This window comes from Betta splendens, chromosome 1 (assembly GCF_900634795.4).
Source record: "Betta splendens chromosome 1, fBetSpl5.4, whole genome shotgun sequence".
In the NCBI taxonomy this organism is placed as follows: domain Eukaryota; kingdom Metazoa; phylum Chordata; class Actinopteri; order Anabantiformes; family Osphronemidae; genus Betta; species Betta splendens.
In genome coordinates this window covers 15,730,576-15,748,134 of record NC_040881.3, presented here as the reverse complement: position 1 = coordinate 15,748,134, position 17,559 = coordinate 15,730,576, and the positions used below count along the sequence as shown (strand labels likewise).

General features: G+C 43.3%; 2 protein-coding genes across 5 annotated transcripts; one reads left to right on the top strand and one right to left on the bottom strand.

Annotated features, from left to right (window-relative positions):
* The first annotated feature begins 683 nt into the window (after window positions 1-683).
* Window positions 684-12,696, top strand: tmc6b (transmembrane channel-like 6b). 2 transcript variants are annotated; one of them, XR_005897566.2, is made up of 24 exons: window positions 684-749; window positions 853-1,009; window positions 1,120-1,217; window positions 4,914-5,043; window positions 5,463-5,593; window positions 5,871-6,023; window positions 6,719-6,886; window positions 6,967-7,075; window positions 7,182-7,266; window positions 8,198-8,455; window positions 8,851-9,059; window positions 9,192-9,336; window positions 9,447-9,602; window positions 9,869-10,053; window positions 10,168-10,258; window positions 10,362-10,459; window positions 10,545-10,640; window positions 10,726-10,801; window positions 11,039-11,172; window positions 11,357-11,533; window positions 11,658-11,736; window positions 11,824-11,910; window positions 12,094-12,170; window positions 12,429-12,696. XR_005897566.2 is itself a non-coding variant. In XM_029148196.3 (23 exons), exons 4-23 carry the CDS (start codon window positions 4,988-4,990, stop codon window positions 12,106-12,108), a joined length of 2,508 nt encoding a protein of 835 aa, XP_029004029.1. In that variant the 5' UTR covers window positions 685-749; window positions 853-1,009; window positions 1,120-1,217; window positions 4,914-4,987; the 3' UTR covers window positions 12,109-12,696. The 2 variants fall into 2 exon arrangements, 1 of the variants encoding a protein (XP_029004029.1); XM_029148196.3 differs by having other exon boundaries at window positions 685-749; window positions 12,094-12,696.
* notum1b (notum, palmitoleoyl-protein carboxylesterase b) lies at window positions 12,497-17,155 on the bottom strand. Of its 3 annotated transcripts, none has more exons than XM_029148274.3 (12): window positions 16,400-17,155; window positions 15,722-15,774; window positions 15,478-15,573; window positions 15,054-15,114; window positions 14,891-14,949; window positions 14,673-14,775; window positions 14,395-14,586; window positions 14,220-14,317; window positions 13,995-14,142; window positions 13,862-13,909; window positions 13,420-13,784; window positions 12,497-13,344 (listed from the first exon to the last, which is right to left on the bottom strand). In XM_029148274.3, exons 1-11 carry the CDS (start codon window positions 16,768-16,770, stop codon window positions 13,442-13,444), a joined length of 1,572 nt encoding a protein of 523 aa, XP_029004107.1. In that variant the 5' UTR covers window positions 16,771-17,155; the 3' UTR covers window positions 12,497-13,344; window positions 13,420-13,441. The 3 variants fall into 3 exon arrangements, with proteins under 3 accessions (XP_029004107.1, XP_055358986.1, XP_029004099.1); XM_055503011.1 differs by having other exon boundaries at window positions 12,497-13,784; window positions 16,400-16,791; window positions 16,875-17,155; XM_029148266.3 differs by having other exon boundaries at window positions 12,497-13,784; window positions 16,400-17,154.
* Between the last annotated feature and the right edge of the window lie 404 nt (window positions 17,156-17,559).

Genomic DNA, 17,559 nt, shown 5'->3' with positions numbered 1-17,559 from the left:
TGTTAAATACATTTTGTCATGATCATTGTTTTAGGCCTGTAATGAGCAACAAATGTACATAATAAATATAAATAACAGAAACAGTCAAAATTAGTCAAAGTCATCATCTAACTTTCCGATTGACACTAAGAAACCTTCAACGTGCGTCCTGAAACTAATTAAATTAGTTTGAATCTAATATAGGGGTGTGGGAATAATAAAGCAGAAATGCTCTTTACACCCACTCACCATTGCACCACAAGTATGTGTGAAGCTTTCAGCCTGCACCATTTACAAAGAGACATGACCACAGGTGCCATTTCTTGCAAGACGTTTCAACATCATTTCCAGGGAAGGTTTAAAACTCACATAATCCTCATTAGGCCAGAAGCATGAACACTATTGTTTTCTTAGTAAACAAGGATGCTCTTAGGAGGGAAGTACCAGGGTACTTTGTCTTCAGCTGAACCACATGCTGAACGAGCGGCAGCTGAGTAGAAGCAGTAGAAGTCACAAAGTGAACAGTACCAGAACCCTGAAACTGACTCAGCCATCGTTTACCAATTGTGTTGTTCCACCTGAGACTGTTTCAGGTATAAACGTTTATGGAAATTTCCCCATATAGTGAATTGTGGCCTTGATCTTATGTAAGAGAAGGCAAACAACCTCCTGGCTATTTTCTAGGGTGTGGCCTTTGAGAACTTTGAGCGAGTCCACAAACAGAACCACAACATGATGGACCCACACAGCAGCCACCCTTGAAGAAACAGGTACGTTTGTGCATCATAGCCTTTCTGTTATGTTTTAATATCGTTCAGCATAGACTCGCCACATATTTTTTCATGTAAACTGATGGAAACACGATTCATTTAGGGGTCTGACCAGCGGACATTGCGTGACACAAGCAAGTTTCCATTGTCTGATGAAGCAAATACTGCTTTTCAAGCCCGAACAGGACCGAACCATTCGTTCCAACTCTGCTGGGGGTCACGTTAATTAGTTCGTCGTAGTTTGAGGAGAACACACTTGAGTAAGTTCGGTCACTGTTATATCAGCACACGTATTAGCTTTGCAACTGTGCTTGTTAGAGTAATCTAAAGATTTAAGCGACCGATACTTTGTTTCTTGCTGCTAATTTAGAAACGCGCCTCCGATCAGAAACAATGGTTTCTTCCCAGCTGTCTGCGCGTGCAAATGAGTTTGACTGACGTACAAATGAGCGCACCCCCGACGAGAAGGTGAGTTGAAAACTTTGGTTACGCTGAGCGCTACGCTGTTTGTGACGGTACCCCCGTCTCACTTATTTAAAAAAGCCCGGCTTTCGTAAAGCCGTGTCGCTGTCACCACCTAACGTTTGCGAAGCCTATAAAACTTTACCACTCATTAACGCACCCGCAACCTGGTCGCCACCAACCGGCCCAGGAGTTAGCGGTAGTTAACGTTAACAGGTAACGCTAAGCTAGCAGCGACGACAACACGCCCCGCGATTTAATGCGACTGACATTAAAGTTATTGTTACGTTCCTCGTCTCGCTCGCTACGTGGTGTGGATGCGTTCTGCCCCACGGCCGTTCACACAGACTAACGCGGGTGACTGAGTTCTGGTCTCGCGTTGTGCAAAGATTCTGTGGTCTGTTGTAACAACTAAGACCTTTAACAGGTCGGTCTGTTACTTTTCTAACATCTGTGCTGTGGAGTTTTCACGGTGCAGTAAACGCTAAACGTACAATGGTGTGACTTTTTATTCAGAAAGAAGCCTAGAGACCATCACATCCTGGGTCTCACGAAGACGAACCCTATAATTACGTTGTATTCGTGCCAGGCTGCGTTCGCCTGCACAGCTGTGTGAACAGCTTTGAGTTTTGGTTCCTTCATTGTAACTTAGAGCCTCGGGGTTTTTTTGTGTGGACACTGAATAGCAGGTGTCATCTGTCCCGCTCTTCCCTCAGAACCAACTGGAATGCCTGAAACAACACATTGACATATTAAAACAACCACTTACTCCCATGTCCCCGCCGCCTCCCTGCTCTCCATGCTCTCCCTGTTCTCCCTTCTCATCAGTCTGGGAACTGATTTCCCTGCAGGCTTTCATAGTTATCAGGGCGAACAGATTCTTTTATCCTCCTTTCCTTTTACTTCTATGCTTCACATCTACTGATGTAATGTTTTCCGTTTCCTGCTACTGTACTTGTGATGTGATGATGTTTAGCAGCACTACTGTAGGATGACTTCACTGTGAATGTGTTTTCTTCCAATTCTGTATGTGGTGTGGCATATGCACATTAAGTCATGCTGTATTCTGTTCCACTGTGTTCGCACATGTTTTTTTTGGCAGTCGTGTACTGCAGCACTGTGACCCCCTGTGAAGCCATGTCGACTGAGCAGATGTGTACAACAGACTGAACAGCAAGTTAAAAAAAAACAGATTCATGTTCATAATGGTTGAAGGACATTTTTGAGATGTTTAGTAATTTAGCTGTTTTGTTGGCTCCTCCCTGCTTTGTATATGTGAAACAGATGGGTCTGTTCTGTATTTGAGATACATGTAATGCAGTTTTAATGAAAGTGTACTGATGAAATCATGCACTCGTACGGCTGCTTTTACATTGAATGCGTTGATGTAGAATTTTTACACGTGCTTTGTGTTTACCATAGCATCATTAACAAGCGCAACAGATGTTTTTAATGAGTACAGCTGTTTGGGAAAACATTCTGTTGTAAGTACTTGTAAACAGGAAGTGGACCGTTTGTCGTAACTTAAGCTCTTCTTACTATAAGTGTTTTAAATACATACGTGATGTTGTGTAGTTTGAGCAAATATCCATCAACTATGTTGAAAAATCTAATTACTGACAAAATGTCCTGTTAATTAAAATCTCTGTAATGATTTTTTTATCAAATCAGAAATAGGTTGTTATAACATGATGATGTTTTCAAATTTGAAGACCATATTTTTTTACGACAATTGTAGTAGTAGAAGAGCAGTAGTGGTAGTCAGGAGAAATGGTCTACCTATTCATCTTTCCTATCCTCCATTCAATCTGCATACATGATAAACTATCAATCTGCATACATTATAAACTATCTACTGCCTAGCTTAAACGACTCGCTGTTGTGCGATGCCTTGTAAAACCTGATTGTCAACTCATAGATGAATATTTTAAAGCGCTGCATAGTACATTGCCTTGCAGTGTCAACCTATGATTAGGCGCTGCAGTGTATGTCACATGTTTCTTTGCATTGCTTCCAAAGAGCAGGGTAATGCTGAAGACAGATAGTAAATAATGCCATGTATATGACCAGGGGGTTGCATTACTTTGCTAGTATCTGTAACATATAACACGTTGCAGCTTTAAATGAAGTAATGGTCACCAGGAAGTTCTGCTTTGGCTTCATGTGTCCAAAGAACATTTTCCCAGTAGCCTTCAGTTTGTTGTTTCTAGTTTTCTTCATTTGTCACTAAACTAAGGGAGGAGTAGCTTTAGCCCTTGAAAATCACAAACGGGAACCATCGCTCTTCCTCTAAATGCGAAACAGTCTGTGCCACTCTGTGAACTCTGACAATGCAGGATTCTGTCTCCGCCTATGAATATTTATTTCACTGGTGACACTGCATCATCTGACTGCCACAATGGGGTTTCTTATTGGGGTCTGGACAAAATGATGTAATATTTACATCATTTTGTCTTTATAATAATTACTCTGTGTGTGTGTGTGTGTGTGTGTGTGGGGGGGGGGGGGGGGGGTTAGAATTGAGGTTTGACTCTGATTAGAGCAAAGGTTTGACGTTTCCCTTTAGTTGTGAGGGTTAGGGTAACGGGCTAGGGAAGCATTATGTCAATGGTCCCCACTAAGATGTAAATACAAGTGTGTGTATGTGATCCATATGAAAAAGTGACCATGTTAACTGATTAACAACTTCCGGTGAGTTGTTTTACCTGGGTGACATCCTGTTAGCTGTCCCTGTCAATGCCTTGGGTTACGTTCCCTGTCGCTCTCTGCGACAGGTATCTGTGGATGAAGCGTAGTGTTTAACTTGTATTTTGTGTCGTATTTTTAGTGAACGATCAGGAGCGTCTTGTCCTTCACCGATTTGCCTGTTACCTGCTGGCAGGCGCCATCACATTACTGTGGGTGAAGTGAGGCAGAGTAAGAGCGGTGCAGGTCTCAGCTGAAAGTGAATGCTGTTGTTGGAAAAATACTGCATTTAATCAATGAAACATTGTTGGAATTTATTTTGCTGATCTGCTGAAGCCTCGTAAGCTGTGCTATGGCTTTGAAGTTTCCTCCCTTCTGCTCTGCAAGAAATAGGGAGTACCGGTGTGTAGCATCCTTATCTGATGAGCCCAATGCTTGCTTTGTGCAGGAAACATTTCCCACGTACTGTGTGACTATGCACCTCCCAGAATGCAATACATATTATGAGCTGAATCCTTGTCTTCTCTTCAGTGAGAGGAAGTTGCCTTTGCTGTAAACTGCTCACTCCTTGCAAATAAAATCCTGAAGAAGGTCTCAACTGGTTGTATCTGCTTCATTTAAGATTTACAAAGGGATCTAACAATTTCCCTAAGAGCTGTGAACTAATTAAACTATCGAGATTTCGCAGACCAAGCTTTCTGCCTGTGTTTTTGGTACTGGTGACATGAGCAGGAAGCACCAAGATCCTGCACTGAAATCCAAGCCTGTCTAACAACTGTATTACATATCAGGCTATTTAAAACCATTGTTAAAGTAAACGTGTTTATTATTGTCCGATAAACGATAATTTGACTCCATATTAATGCCCTTCTAAAAATCATGAATGTCTATATGCTCAAATTCCAGTGGAACCGCCACTGGACAGGCAGTAACATGACTTGAGCTTTCCAAGCATGAGTGTTGGCATTTGCTTCCTTTTCTCTCCTTCTCACTGACTGCCAACCCCTCCCCTTTCAGGTAGACAACAAACACCATGGTGGGAGGAGACTGCAGGTCTGAACGGGCAAGACTGTGATCCTCAGGGCAGAAGAATGGCTCATAATGTTAACTTTAACCTGAACGACCTCCATATGGACGCAGTACTAGAGTAAGTTTAGCCCTATCTCTTTCGCACCGTGTTCATCCGCTTTATTTTTTACACATTCGTTTTTCTGTTTAGTTGTTATTTTCCAGTAGTTTAGCATGAAGTCGGTGGGAGGAGAGCAAGAAAGGAACAGCTACTGCAGGATTAGAAGTGGTTTGATGTCTTTTTTGACTTCCAATGGGAAGGCAAAGCAACTGCTTCATTTAAAAATAGCCTTGATTGTCCTATGTGGGGTACATTTCCTGTGCTATCTTTGTAAAGTAAAGAAGGAATTTGGGCTTTGCAATTTATTTATTTCTTGTTAAATGCACTTTTTTATTGTGACTGTGCACCTTTAAAATACAGAGACAAGGATCATGCATTTATTTAAGCCTATTCTTGTGTCATTTGTCTGTACTGATGTCCACGCGTCCCTCTGCAAGGAGCCCAGTGGACGAGGAAGTTGTTCATGACTCATTTAACCAGCTGATAGCAGAGCAGAGTCAGGATGAAGGACAGTACGATGCCTTTGAGCTGCAGCAGTTGCAGAGAGACCTGGATGAGGAGGGTCGAGGTACTGTTTCAAAGCACATACAGTACTGTATTTGGTCACATCTCTGTATGTAACTATGGTGAAATGTGTTTATAATAATCTGGTCACTAAAGCCAAAAAATGAATAACAGTAAGCTGGAAGTAACAGTGTCACTTGTCATGGAAGTAATTTGAGAATCTTTGGTCAACATGTCTCTGCTACTGATATCACTAATCAAAACCTGTCATGTTTAGAATATAATGATGTTTGGTTTTTGCCCACATGCCTACATGTACCTTTAATTTTTTTATCCCAAAGACGATGTGGCCTATCTATCCAGCCCTGGATATGACTTTGAAGACCAGAATGAGGATTGGGACAGTGATGAAAGACTGACAGACCCCCTGGTGGATGAACGCTGGTCCTCAGACACCTTGAAGATTTTGTCCTCTATGCCCAGTCGCACCATTGGTGGGTTCAGCAAAGCCTGTGAAACAACAGTGACTATTTGAGTTTGGGTTACTATTTGATTACTACTATTACTTTACAGTGACCTTTTTTGACTGTATGCTTAAATAGGTTTTAGTGGGTTAGTGGCAGACATAGACTCTGGATCGAAGTTCCTGAAAAAATTCACATTTTTTTAATTATGTATATGAATAGTTGCATTTGTTAAAAGTGCTATAAAATCACTATTCATAACTAATTACACATCAGTCCTCTGAGCTTTGGCTCTCACTCATGCTACGTACGCTGCTCTTTTGAAGAGAAGAATCAGCTGTTTTCTGGTGAGTGGAGTTTCATGGGGAAGCAGTTCGTCATCTTCCTGTCACTGTCCGTGACAGATCATGTGGTTCATCAAGTTTGTTGGGATAGTTTGATAGATTTTAGCTTCAACACATGACACATTTTCTGCTGTAAACACGTTCTGTTGACAGCCACATATAGTGTATCAATGTACATGTTCATCTTCTTCTGACAGGTATTTAAACAGTGGATTCACTGAAGCGTCTGAAGTGTCTGTCAGACTTATTTATAGTTTTTAGCCTTTAGTGTTTTTTTCCCATTTCAAAATTATAAAATATAGAGATAGTCATGTTTGCAGAAGTCAGTTAAACAAAGACAGCTAAGTGTCTCTAAACAGTCCTCTGTTTCTGTTGTGTCAGGCCGCAGCAGGGGAGCCATCATCTCTCAGTACTACAACAGGACTCTGCAGCTTCGGAGACGCAGGCAGAGCAGACCCTCCATCCGTGACTTCTCTCGCTCTGCCAGACCAAGCATACTAGGCTACGGCATTGAGACAGATTCCTGCACATATGCAATTGATGCAAAGGGTGAGGACGCAATAGGATATACATTAATTTGTCTTTGACAACTTATTGACGTGGCTTAACTTCCTTTCTGTGTGTTTTAGTGAGTAAAAAGGAACAGCTGGTGAACAATCTGCGGAACCTGGCAGTGGGTGACAGAGTCCGGATGCTCAGAGAGATGCCTCTCAGTATGTCTGATAAGAGTGATCTGAGGTTTGTGTGGTCCTTGTTCTAATTACAGATGTTTAGATTGTGCTTTTGACTTGTGAATATTATTCGAATAATGCCCAACTCTTCCTGCGTGTTTGTCTGTTGACAGGAAGTCAGTCTTGGATAGGGAGACGCAAATAAAATCCAGCAAGAGGGTCACTTGTTGCAGTGACCTTAAAATTTGCGTTCTTTCTGTGAGTTCACCAGAAACACACCAGCTTTCAGTACACTTGAGCTTATGAAGACATTGAGAGCATACAGTATCTTCATTACTGATTCACTTTTTATTGCTAGTCTTCCAAAGTACACGCATTTGTTGTAATGATCCACGGATCCACAGCTATCGAAGTGAGGACTAAGTTTTGCACTTTGTGCTAAGTCAGGAGTTGTATCAATCAACCAATCTAAGTGTTTACTTCTATAGCACCTTACATACAATGCAATGTAGCACAAAGTCCTTTACAGTCCTCCCCCAAAGATAGAAAGTAAAGACATAAAATAGTAACAAACCACTCACCACAGCAGCAATAATTTATTATGCATAAGGTGGTCAGAGCAAATGTAAAAACAAGAACAAAACAAGACTCGTGGTATTGTGTTTAGCAAAGAAACACTAATTCCATAGATACGTAAAAGTCAAACATCACTTAAACTAATACCTGCGGAAATAATACAGTGGATTTCATTAACGTGAATAGGAGAAGGATAATGGTAAAAATATTGAATATGTAATCTGATCCGTGCCGTAGCACAGCTGAATATTTCATCCTGAGACCCTTCCCTTAAGACAATGTTATTTAAGTCCCTGTAGATAATAAGATCCCTCAAATTCTCAAAAGAACACAACAACATACAAAAACACAATACAACTTAATCCTTATGACCGTTAATGGGTTTCAGAGGGCATTTCCTGTCGGTGGTGTTGATGCAAACATTCTATTACTCAATTATTTACAACTCTGAGGGACTGACTTAGAGTCAAGAATGGATTCAACCATAAATGAATGTGTGCACGCACTTTTGTCTAAAGAAATTCTTTTATTTTATTGCAACTCTGGACAGATTTTTGTCAGTGTTTTTGAAACAACAGAATGTTTCTTGTTCTTTCACTCTGGGCCGTCTTAGGCTGTGAGGCGAGGCTGGTACAGCTGGCTGTCCTTCCTGCACTCCCTCCACTTGTGGCAAGTGGCACTCAAGAGAGTGGGTGGACGATTCGGCACCGGAGTGCTCTCCTACTTCGTCTTTCTCAAGACCCTACTCTTCTTCAACCTTTTCCTGTTCCTAGTGACTGGTACATTCTTGGTTTTGCCTCAAGCAGTGCACTCTCCAGTGTCACCCACTGAGAATCGTACTTTCAAAGGACTTGAGCTCGTCACTGGAGCGGTAAGTTGCTTACCGCAAGTTATTGCAGCAACTCTCACACGCTTGTCACATTCTTAATGTGTGATCAGCTGACTTAGTTTACATGGTGATGACATCTAAATATCAAAGATGCTATTGGTACACACAGGTTTTGCTTCTCTTGGAAGTTTGTCTTTCAGTCATCACAATGATGTGTCCTTGATACATTTTAATTCAGGACATGTACATCCAAACATAATTTTGTGACCCTGGTTTGAATTTCAGGTAAATTGCAACATATACTCTTGCATTCAGTAATTTTCAGCACAATTTGTAACTGTCAAATCTATATTTTTGTTTTAAAGATTATAATACACAATGTTGTTCAAATGGGGGTAACACTAAAAGCTAAACATCTCTATCTCCTGTCTTCCCAGGGCTATTTCTCAGATACTGTGATGTATTATGGATACTACTGTAACGACACGCTACGGATGAGTGGCAGGAATGATGCTAGAGGACACATTATGGCCAATGGAACCAAGCCTGACTGTGTGTGGAATAACCTCTCTTACAACATGCCACTCGCATACTTTTTCACAATAGGAATGGCCTTATTTTTCACATGTATCATCCTTGTCTACAGGTACAGTTTTCTTAGAGAGAGGCCTCGAAGGCACCACTAAACATGATCAAAATGGTTAAAACAATTTGCCTCAGATGTGATAGATGCTCATTTTCTATCTTATCTATGGTTTTGTCTTAATTCTGGTAAAAGCATGTCTAAGTCCTTTGGTCAAAGCTTCCGAATCGACAAGTCTCAAAGTATCCTCGCCATGAAGGTCTTCTGCTCCTGGGACTTCAGGGTCGTCAGGGAATCCTCTGTCAAACTCATGTCTGATAATATCTGCACCCAGATCAAGGTAAAAGAAGACATAAAGAAAACAAAGATGCACACTTCTGCTGCCATGTAAGTAATCCTGTGTTTGTCTCTCCCTTCTCTTTCTCTCCTTCCATCATTACATCTCTGTAGGAGCTGTTGGCGGAAGTGAAGCAGGGAGATACCAGCACCACTGTGTGTCAGAAGCTGTGGAGGATGATGGTCCATGGTGTGGCATGGACTATTTGCATAGCAGCCACCATTGGCAGTGTGTTTGCCATTTACTACTTCTCTGATTACATTCATCAGGTGAGCCAGATGTATTTTAAGTGACTTCAACCAATTATTCTCCTTCTGTTACACCCAGGTCTATTTCCTCTTTACTGATTCTGTAGCAAACAAGCAGAGTTTTTTTTACACTCGTACACCAGCAGTCAGCGACTTTACACACACAGTAGGTGGAATCACACATAAATGAGCTTGAGCCTGCAGGGCATGTGAAGAGCACATCACCTAGTTCCAAACCGAGCCGTCCACCAACTGGGTCTACAGTAATATGCGTTATGTCCCCACAGGACCTGCAGCAACTCTCTCGGAATAGGAATGCCAACAGGAACCCACTGTTGGACGAGGCCAAGCTGCTGGCTCTGCCTGTGGTTGTGTCACTCATCAACATGCTGCTGCCCGGCCTATTCAACCTTGTAGCCTGGATGGAGGAATACGACTCACCGTCTACGTACACATATATTTCCCTCAGCAGGTATGCTCAGGTATCCTCAGGTAGGCTGCAAAAGAACATACTGCAAGAAAAGACTGTATTTGAATGGAGGACGTTACTGAATTACTAGTCAACCTGTTGTTTGTGATTTTATAGGAACCTCATGCTGAAAGTAAGTGTGCTTGGCATCCTGTGTTACCACTGGCTGGGTCGGGTGGCTGCTGATCCTCAAAGTATTGGCCTAACGGTAATACCAACAAGATCACTTTACTTTTGTACTAATAGGACAGATGTTTATCATCTTTACTAAGTACATAATGTTTATATCATTTTTATAACATTGTTTTCAGTGCTGGGAGAGTTTTGTTGGCCAGGAGCTTTATCGCTTTCTTCTTATGGACTTCATCTTCACTGCACTGGACTCCTTGTTTGGAGAGTTCCTTTGGAGGTGGGTCATTCAGTAAAAAACCTTTTGTGATTCTTTTTTTATTTTATATTCTGTTATGCCACCTCATTTCTCCTCTGGTCTACAGATTGTTCTCAGAAAAGGTGCTAAAAAGAAGGAGGAAACCAGAGTTTGATATTGCTAGGAATGTCCTTGAACTAATCTACGGGCAGACACTGGCCTGGTACGGATGGATCTTACTGCTCTCCACTCTACTGCAGATCAAACCAAAGGGTTTCTGGGTAATGACAATAAGCGTTGGTTTTCAGGGTTGGTGTTCTCTTCACTCCACTCCTACCTGCAGTGCAGATTATCAAGCTCTGGCTGCTCTTCTACATTAAGATGGTATGTTCATTTTTTTCAGTTGTAGTGTTTATAAAACCTTAAATTGAAAATCTTGGCCCCAAATATATTTTGCTTCTCACTTTATGAATAATGGAAGTCAATATTGACACTATTCAGTATATGTTGAATAAATATATATTTTTTAATACTATGCAGCTTCAGAGAGGCTGCAGAGGCAAAGGAGACCCTCCAGATAAACAAATAATGGGTCAATTATAATCTTAACTTTTGTTTCAGGGCAGTGTAATGATCAACTGTCAGGCTCCAAGGAAACCGTACCGAGTCAGCCAGATGACCACCATCTTCATCACTCTTCTCTGCTTTCCCTCCTTCCTCGGGGCCTCTGTTTGTGTCACATACACCATGTGGAGGTACTCATTCACATGCACTCATTTACAGTACATGTGTAGGCGTATTTTGTATAAATTTGAATGAAATCCACTAAACATTTTGTTTTTCCAGCAAGTGCATCTTTAATACTGCAATTTGAATTGTCAAAGTACAGTGTAGCTGGGCTCATGGCCAAGTCTTATGTCTGACTGTCTTATGTATCAGCATCACACCCTCCTCATCCTGCGGCCCATTTCGCGGGCTCAAAACAATGATCCAGGCAGGGAAGCACTTGATGGAAAAACTGGAAAAAGACAATCCCAAACTGAGTGTGCTGGCTAGGGCTCATGCCTTCCTGGTGGAAAACCCTCTGTTTCTGTTTGTGGGAGCAGGCATCTTTCTGTGAGTACACAAAACACAGCTGCGCCATGTGGTTTCCACATTTCAGGCTGCATTATCTCTGAGCTCAGTGTTGATCTGTTGTCATGTGCTGCTTGTATTAATCTAATCCTTAATGTCTTTTCAGCATCGTCATCTACTTCCACAGTCAGGTGGTAGATGGACAGAGGACAATAATCAGTTTACTACAGAGACAGATAGAAAATGTAAGATATCACACAAATAATAATTTACAGACATCTTACTCATAAGCCGATGACGATCTTCTACCTTTCCTTGTTGAATCTGTTCAGGAGGGAGAGGATAAAAAGTTTTTAATCACTAGCCTCCAGTCCATCCATGAGAATAAGCGAACTCAAAGTAGAAGACCCCGACGTCAGGTAAGATTTCAATATAATTGTAATTAATAGTTGTACAGTAGATTAAATATAACCATGAACACTTTGACACATTGTCACCTGTAGTGATGTGTGGTATTATCACCTGAATCTGCAGCTGCCCTCGGTTTTTAAAGCTTTGCTTGGGTTTATTTTGTACATCCCTCTGTGCTTTTTCTCCTTTAGGACTCAAACTGTTGAGATGGCAAACCCTGACACTATGAGCCCAGTCTTCTCACATCTGACAATCACTGCCTAGAAAAGTATGTAACATAACTGACACATGTACTGGCAACTGTAAATAGGATTAAAACCAAATGGTTTATGCATTTGGTGGGTTGTAAAGTGGCTAAAAACTAGTCATGTCTATATTAGGTGAAACAAAGCTTTCTGTTTTATATATTATCAAATATAGATGAAATGTTTGACCTTAGTCACAGTGGACATTGTAAATGTTAACTGTGCAAGACAACAAAACTGAGAAAAGATTAAACAATTGAAGAGGTGACATCTGTTTGCAGGAAAACACAATATAACCGTGTCATTGGATTGAAGAGATTCATCATCTCTCAGAGAAGCACTTTCATACTAAATGTGAACAGATTTTTTTATTTCTCATACAATTTTCTGTTGTTTTTATACTTCTGTTATAAAATAGTTTTTTTCAGTATGTTACAGATAAACTGGATGGTGTTGGATGTATGAGTGTGATTAAAAAATACAATTCTGAGCTGCTGAATGCAACTGTATTGTCATAGTATTGTAATTAAATTATGTTTTTATCTTGTGTATTTGTATTCTTTTCTTATGGTGGGCTCTGCTACAGCACACAAACAGATATTAAATATATTATCAGGCTAAACACACTGTGGGCACAGTTTGTACTATCAGCTTAGTTGTTTTATACAAACTTAAATGTATGGAGACACTATAGCACTAGCTTAACTAAACCTGGCTATAAAATATATATACATATAAAATATATTTTCAGTAGAAAAATAAATATACAAGCACTTTACAGTGGCCTGAAAACAAAATATTAACCTTTGTACCATTTAGAAATTATTACCCATTAAATATGTTTTCTAAGATGAGAAAAAGCAGCATATTTGGTGAAGAGTAGAAACTGCAGCACCACAGATGAATGTGTATTAGAACCCTGAAACACAAACTGGGAGGTGTTTCCAGTCCTGTGCTTTCCCGTTTCAGACGACCACGGTGGCCTTTACTGTGTACACAGATTATACAGAACACATACCGCCCTTGGCTGCTGGTGTGTTTTTGTGCACCTCAATCTGACATCTGCATGTAAAAGCTAGGACATGTGAACCCATATGTTGTGTTGAGCTCAGACTTTCTCGTTTAATTGTATTTGACTCTGGCAGCTTTAGAACTCATCAGGCATTCGAGTTCTCGAGTCATCCAGCTTTTTGAATGCTGTAAAAAAAAAAAGCAAACATCAGCTTATTCTTCGCTTTCACTTATCGCTTCAGCACCTTTTTGTGGCCTTACTGGTTTACAGTAAAGTGGGGACTCAGTTCCCATTGCTGAGCATGCCCAGTAGCTTCCTGGGGTCCATGCCCTGCTGCTGCGCCATCTTCTGCACGTCAAAGCCCATGTGCTTCAGGAACTGGATTACAGTCATCTCCTGTCCCGTCAGCTGGTCGCGAATAGTCGGGCAGGACGGGTTGCAGTGAGGCCACGGGCAGCTGTCAATCAAATGTAGAGGGCAACCCCTGACAGGCGGCGCCTTGGGCCTTTGGGTGCTGCGGTTGCCGTGGCTGCCGTTGATGGGGAGCTGATCCTGGAGGCTGCGGTCCCAGCAGTGGAGGGCTCGGGGGAGGGACGTGCCTTTCACCTGAATGTCCATCCAGTGACTGCGGGGAGGGGGAGACGTGGTGATGGAGGGTCGGCTCAGAGCGCTGGGCCAATGTAAGCGTGGTGTTGTACTCACCTTGTAGTGATGAGCTCGTGAGACAGACAGGCCGGTGCAAACATTGCCCTGATAATAGAAACAATGGTTAACGAAAGCGACATTACCCTCTTGTGTGCGTTTGTACACGTATGTGTGCGAGTGCGGTCCTTACGGTACGCTCTGGAGCGTGCTCCTCAGCTCCTGCCCCAGGTTCTGTATGTACCTCCACTGGCCCTCGTGCACAGGTTGCCCCGTCAGGTGGATGTTGTCCACCGTCAACTGGGCCTCGTCAAACAGCCACTGCACCACAAACACTGGGCCTGGACACAAGAAATGGGCCGGACTTTACTAGCACACAGACCTTCGTGGGGAAGCTTGGGGGAGTGTTGTCACTCACTTTTTAATGTGGGGTAGACTTTATATCCAAAGAAACAGTTCCACTCCTCTCCCACGTGGGCCTGTCTGCAGCTTTCTGGCATCAGTCCGCCCCAGTACCTGCTCCACAGCAAATGATGAACCCGTCTGCCCTGCTGGTGAACGTCCTACCACGCATCCATCCATCCGCCTCTCACCTGATTCCTCTCCTTATGGCCTCGGTTGGGGCACAGCTGATGGTGTCCAGGCAGTCGGTGAATTTGTACTGCTTGTTGTCCAGGAACCATCCAGAGTCCGCCAGGCCCCTGACCTGCACCCCCCTGTGTCCCTGTGACGCCAGCTGCTCTGCTACTTGGTCCACATTAACCAGCACGCCGGCACCGCCCGCACTGGTAACAGAGGGGACAGGTGAGCGATCAGCTGGTCATCTCCAAACATTAGACAGGTACTAATGGTCTCACACGCACACACACACCTGCTTCCAGCGAGAAGAAGAACCTTGGCGTTATCCAGACCCTTAGTCAGCAGCTCGTTCACCACCTCCTTGATGATCAGAGAGCCCATAAATGCATAATCACCTGAAAACACATCATCATTCATTGAGAGAGAAAAACACAGACATTCTCTTTCTTCTTCCTTTGTTTGTTCTTGTAAACAGACACAGGTACAACCTGCTGATTTACTGTGTCTTACTGTGATCTGTCTTCGCGGTTGTTCCGCTCCACACGTCACTGGAGCAGTACGGGATGAATCTACAGGACAGGACAATCCAGTTAGATGTTTTCTTTCAGGTCTCATTCATAAAGCATCTCTAATGTTCAACATGCTAGGAGCAAATTGAAGAGTGAAGCCTTACACCACGTTGGCGTTCCACCAGTGAGGGTTCTCCTCCGGCTGAGGAGACAGAATTCCTGTTCCTGTGAAGTGAAGCCGACAATGTTCACTTTGTGGATAAGTGTCCTTCACAGAGACCAGCTGAAAAGCGCTTTGGGCAGTTAAAATTCAATGAAGCTGATGTGTAGCTGTGTGTGTGGATACTAATTAAACATTAACATTAACATTAGGAACTGTTTGGTCAGCAATAACACGCAGACTCAGGGAGAGTTGTACACAAATAAGTGTACAACTCAGTCCCTGAGGCTGGATGGAAATAACCAGAGTATGAGATTTAATGAAAACTCATGTCTGTCATCCAGAGTGTGTTGACGTTCACTTTAAGGAGAAGCTGCCACATGCATGTGTGTTTCTGTGCAGGGACTGCTGATTCTGCTGTGTGTTACCTCTTCTGGTTTTTGGCCACTTGGTGGAGCTCATCAGTCCCCTCATCGTTTCATACCTGCTGTCACACGTCTGTCGGTTGAAACAGTACCAGCCACCTGATCTCACACACACACACACACACACACACACACACACACACACACACACACACACACACACACACACACACACACACACACACACTGCTGTTAACAGATTACACTGTGCAAAGCTCCTCGTCAGCTTTGTTTTACCAGCTCTCACCTTCTAGGAACACGAGCCACCTCTTGCTGCCTTTAGACTCCTTGATGTAGTATCTGCAAATGAAGACAAGTCATTTTAAATGTATTTGTGTATCACACACTTAAACTCTTCCCAAAAACCTGATTCAAAGCCTCCATGCTGTTCTTCCATTTATGTTAAAGTTTCGGTCCGTGAGCATAAAAAAACAACTGAATGCAACTGAATGACTTTTAAAATGACCTCTACCTCTGATTACAGTAAGTGCTGCAGTTCAGAGTTTACAGCAGGTAACTGCTGCAGACTAGGTCCTAAGTTGTAAAACTTACATACATGCTATACATGCCAATAAAACTATAAGTAAAACATGTAGTGCCCTGTGAAGTCCTGTATCATAAATATGAAGTGTTATCCTTTAAGGTTGATAACAGGCTTCAACCGCTATCTAATGAGCCCCTCAGTCAGTAGACTGTGATCAACAGCACCTCTCTGTGATCTGCTTCTTTGATCCAGTTTGGTCACATCCGGAGCGACCCTGGAATCAAAGGCGTGGGACTCAACTCGCAGCATCACTTCATTTCTGGGTGAAACAGTGCGGAACTGAGCCCGTGCCCCGTCGTGGCTTTAACGCGACCCCCAACATACGATCAGCGGCTTAGGGCTATTCTCAAACGCTAGAGCGTAGCGCAGGCCGTCACTCACCCGGCCGGTGACCCGTCGTTGCACGTCACGGAGACATTCTGCAAGAAGCGCAGCTTCATGTCGTGGTCCAGCTTCTGCGCGGAGCACGGGTACAGTGACTGCGCCAGGTTCTTTATCTGCACCATGAAGTCGTTCATGTTTCCCTCCACGGCTGTGAAGTCCAGCGGGAAGCTCTCGGCTCCATCCGCGCGCTCCCTGTGCGCGCGAGGCTGCTGCTGCTGCTGCTGCTGCTGCTGCTGCTGCTGCTGCTGCTGCACGCGGCGGCTCTCCGCGCGGCCGCCGCGCACCCTCCTCGCCTCCGCCGCTGCGCTCACGTGGATCAGGAGCAGCAGCACGCAGCAGCGCACCGCGGACGCGACGCGGCTCTGCATGTCTAATTTCTATGGGGAAACCTGCGTGCGAGGGTGTGAGGGGTTAAAAACCGCATGTCCTAAGAGCCGACGGAGAGGTGAGTTCTTTGAAAACGCACGGAGACCTGCTGGAATTGACGGCTCACGCCAGATGTGTTGAAGGAGCGCAGGGTAAAGGTCTCCATCATGCCCTGAGAGATGGAGCACTCGTTTCAAAAGTGCACGTGTCCTCTCCGCATCTCTTCGATTCTAAATGGTTCCGAACCTCATCCAACAAATCTTCATTACGCACGTAGGAATCCGTCGTTGAGCCCTGCTTCGCGGCTTCAGTCTCGACCTGTTGCGTCCTGGGTCTGGTCCTCAGGAGCTGCGAGCGACGGGGGAATTTATTTGAAGTTGCCCCCTCTCCACCCACTACTCCCACTCCCGCGAGCCAATCCTTATTATGGTTGGCTGACGTTCCTCGCGGGGCGTCGGTCTCACGCCAAAAGCGCTCTCAAGCCTGACACGCCTCTTGTGTCCGTCCACTCTTCTGTCCCATTTGTATCGCCAGACTACCTTTAAAGTAGTTTTGAACGTCTGATGGAATCTAAATTCTAGACTTTTTGGAGTTCGAGCATCTTCATTTTCTCTCTCCTGCCCTTTGTTCAGTTTACCAATGATTTACCAAGATGTAGTCTATTTTTACAATACCGTTAGTGTTATTACGGTTAGTTGTTATAAGGCAGTTTGCTCGGGTTATCTTGCTGTATTTTGTATAAAATTGTAGGCAATGTAAAATGAAATGTAACATAAGGATGGATTACATAA

Bases quoted from the DNA above. Each gene is read 5' to 3' on its own strand.
- tmc6b (XM_029148196.3), top strand. From the start codon at position 4,988: ATGGCTCATAATGTTAACTTTAACCTGAACGACCTCCATATGGACGCA. The intron at 5,044-5,462 runs GTAAGTTTAGCC...TCCCTCTGCAAG, and splicing joins CATATGGACGCAGTACTAGA to GAGCCCAGTGGACGAGGAAG. The intron at 9,603-9,868 runs GTGAGCCAGATG...ATGTCCCCACAG, and splicing joins TCTCTGATTACATTCATCAG to GACCTGCAGCAACTCTCTCG.
- notum1b (XM_029148274.3), bottom strand. From the start codon at position 16,770: ATGCAGAGCCGCGTCGCGTCCGCGGTGCGCTGCTGCGTGCTGCTGCTC. The intron at 15,775-16,399 runs GTGAGTGACGGC...CTTCATTTGCAG, and splicing joins AACGACGGGTCACCGGCCGG to ATACTACATCAAGGAGTCTA. The intron at 14,587-14,672 runs GTGTGTGTGTGC...CTCTGTTACCAG, and splicing joins CTTCTTCTCGCTGGAAGCAG to TGCGGGCGGTGCCGGCGTGC.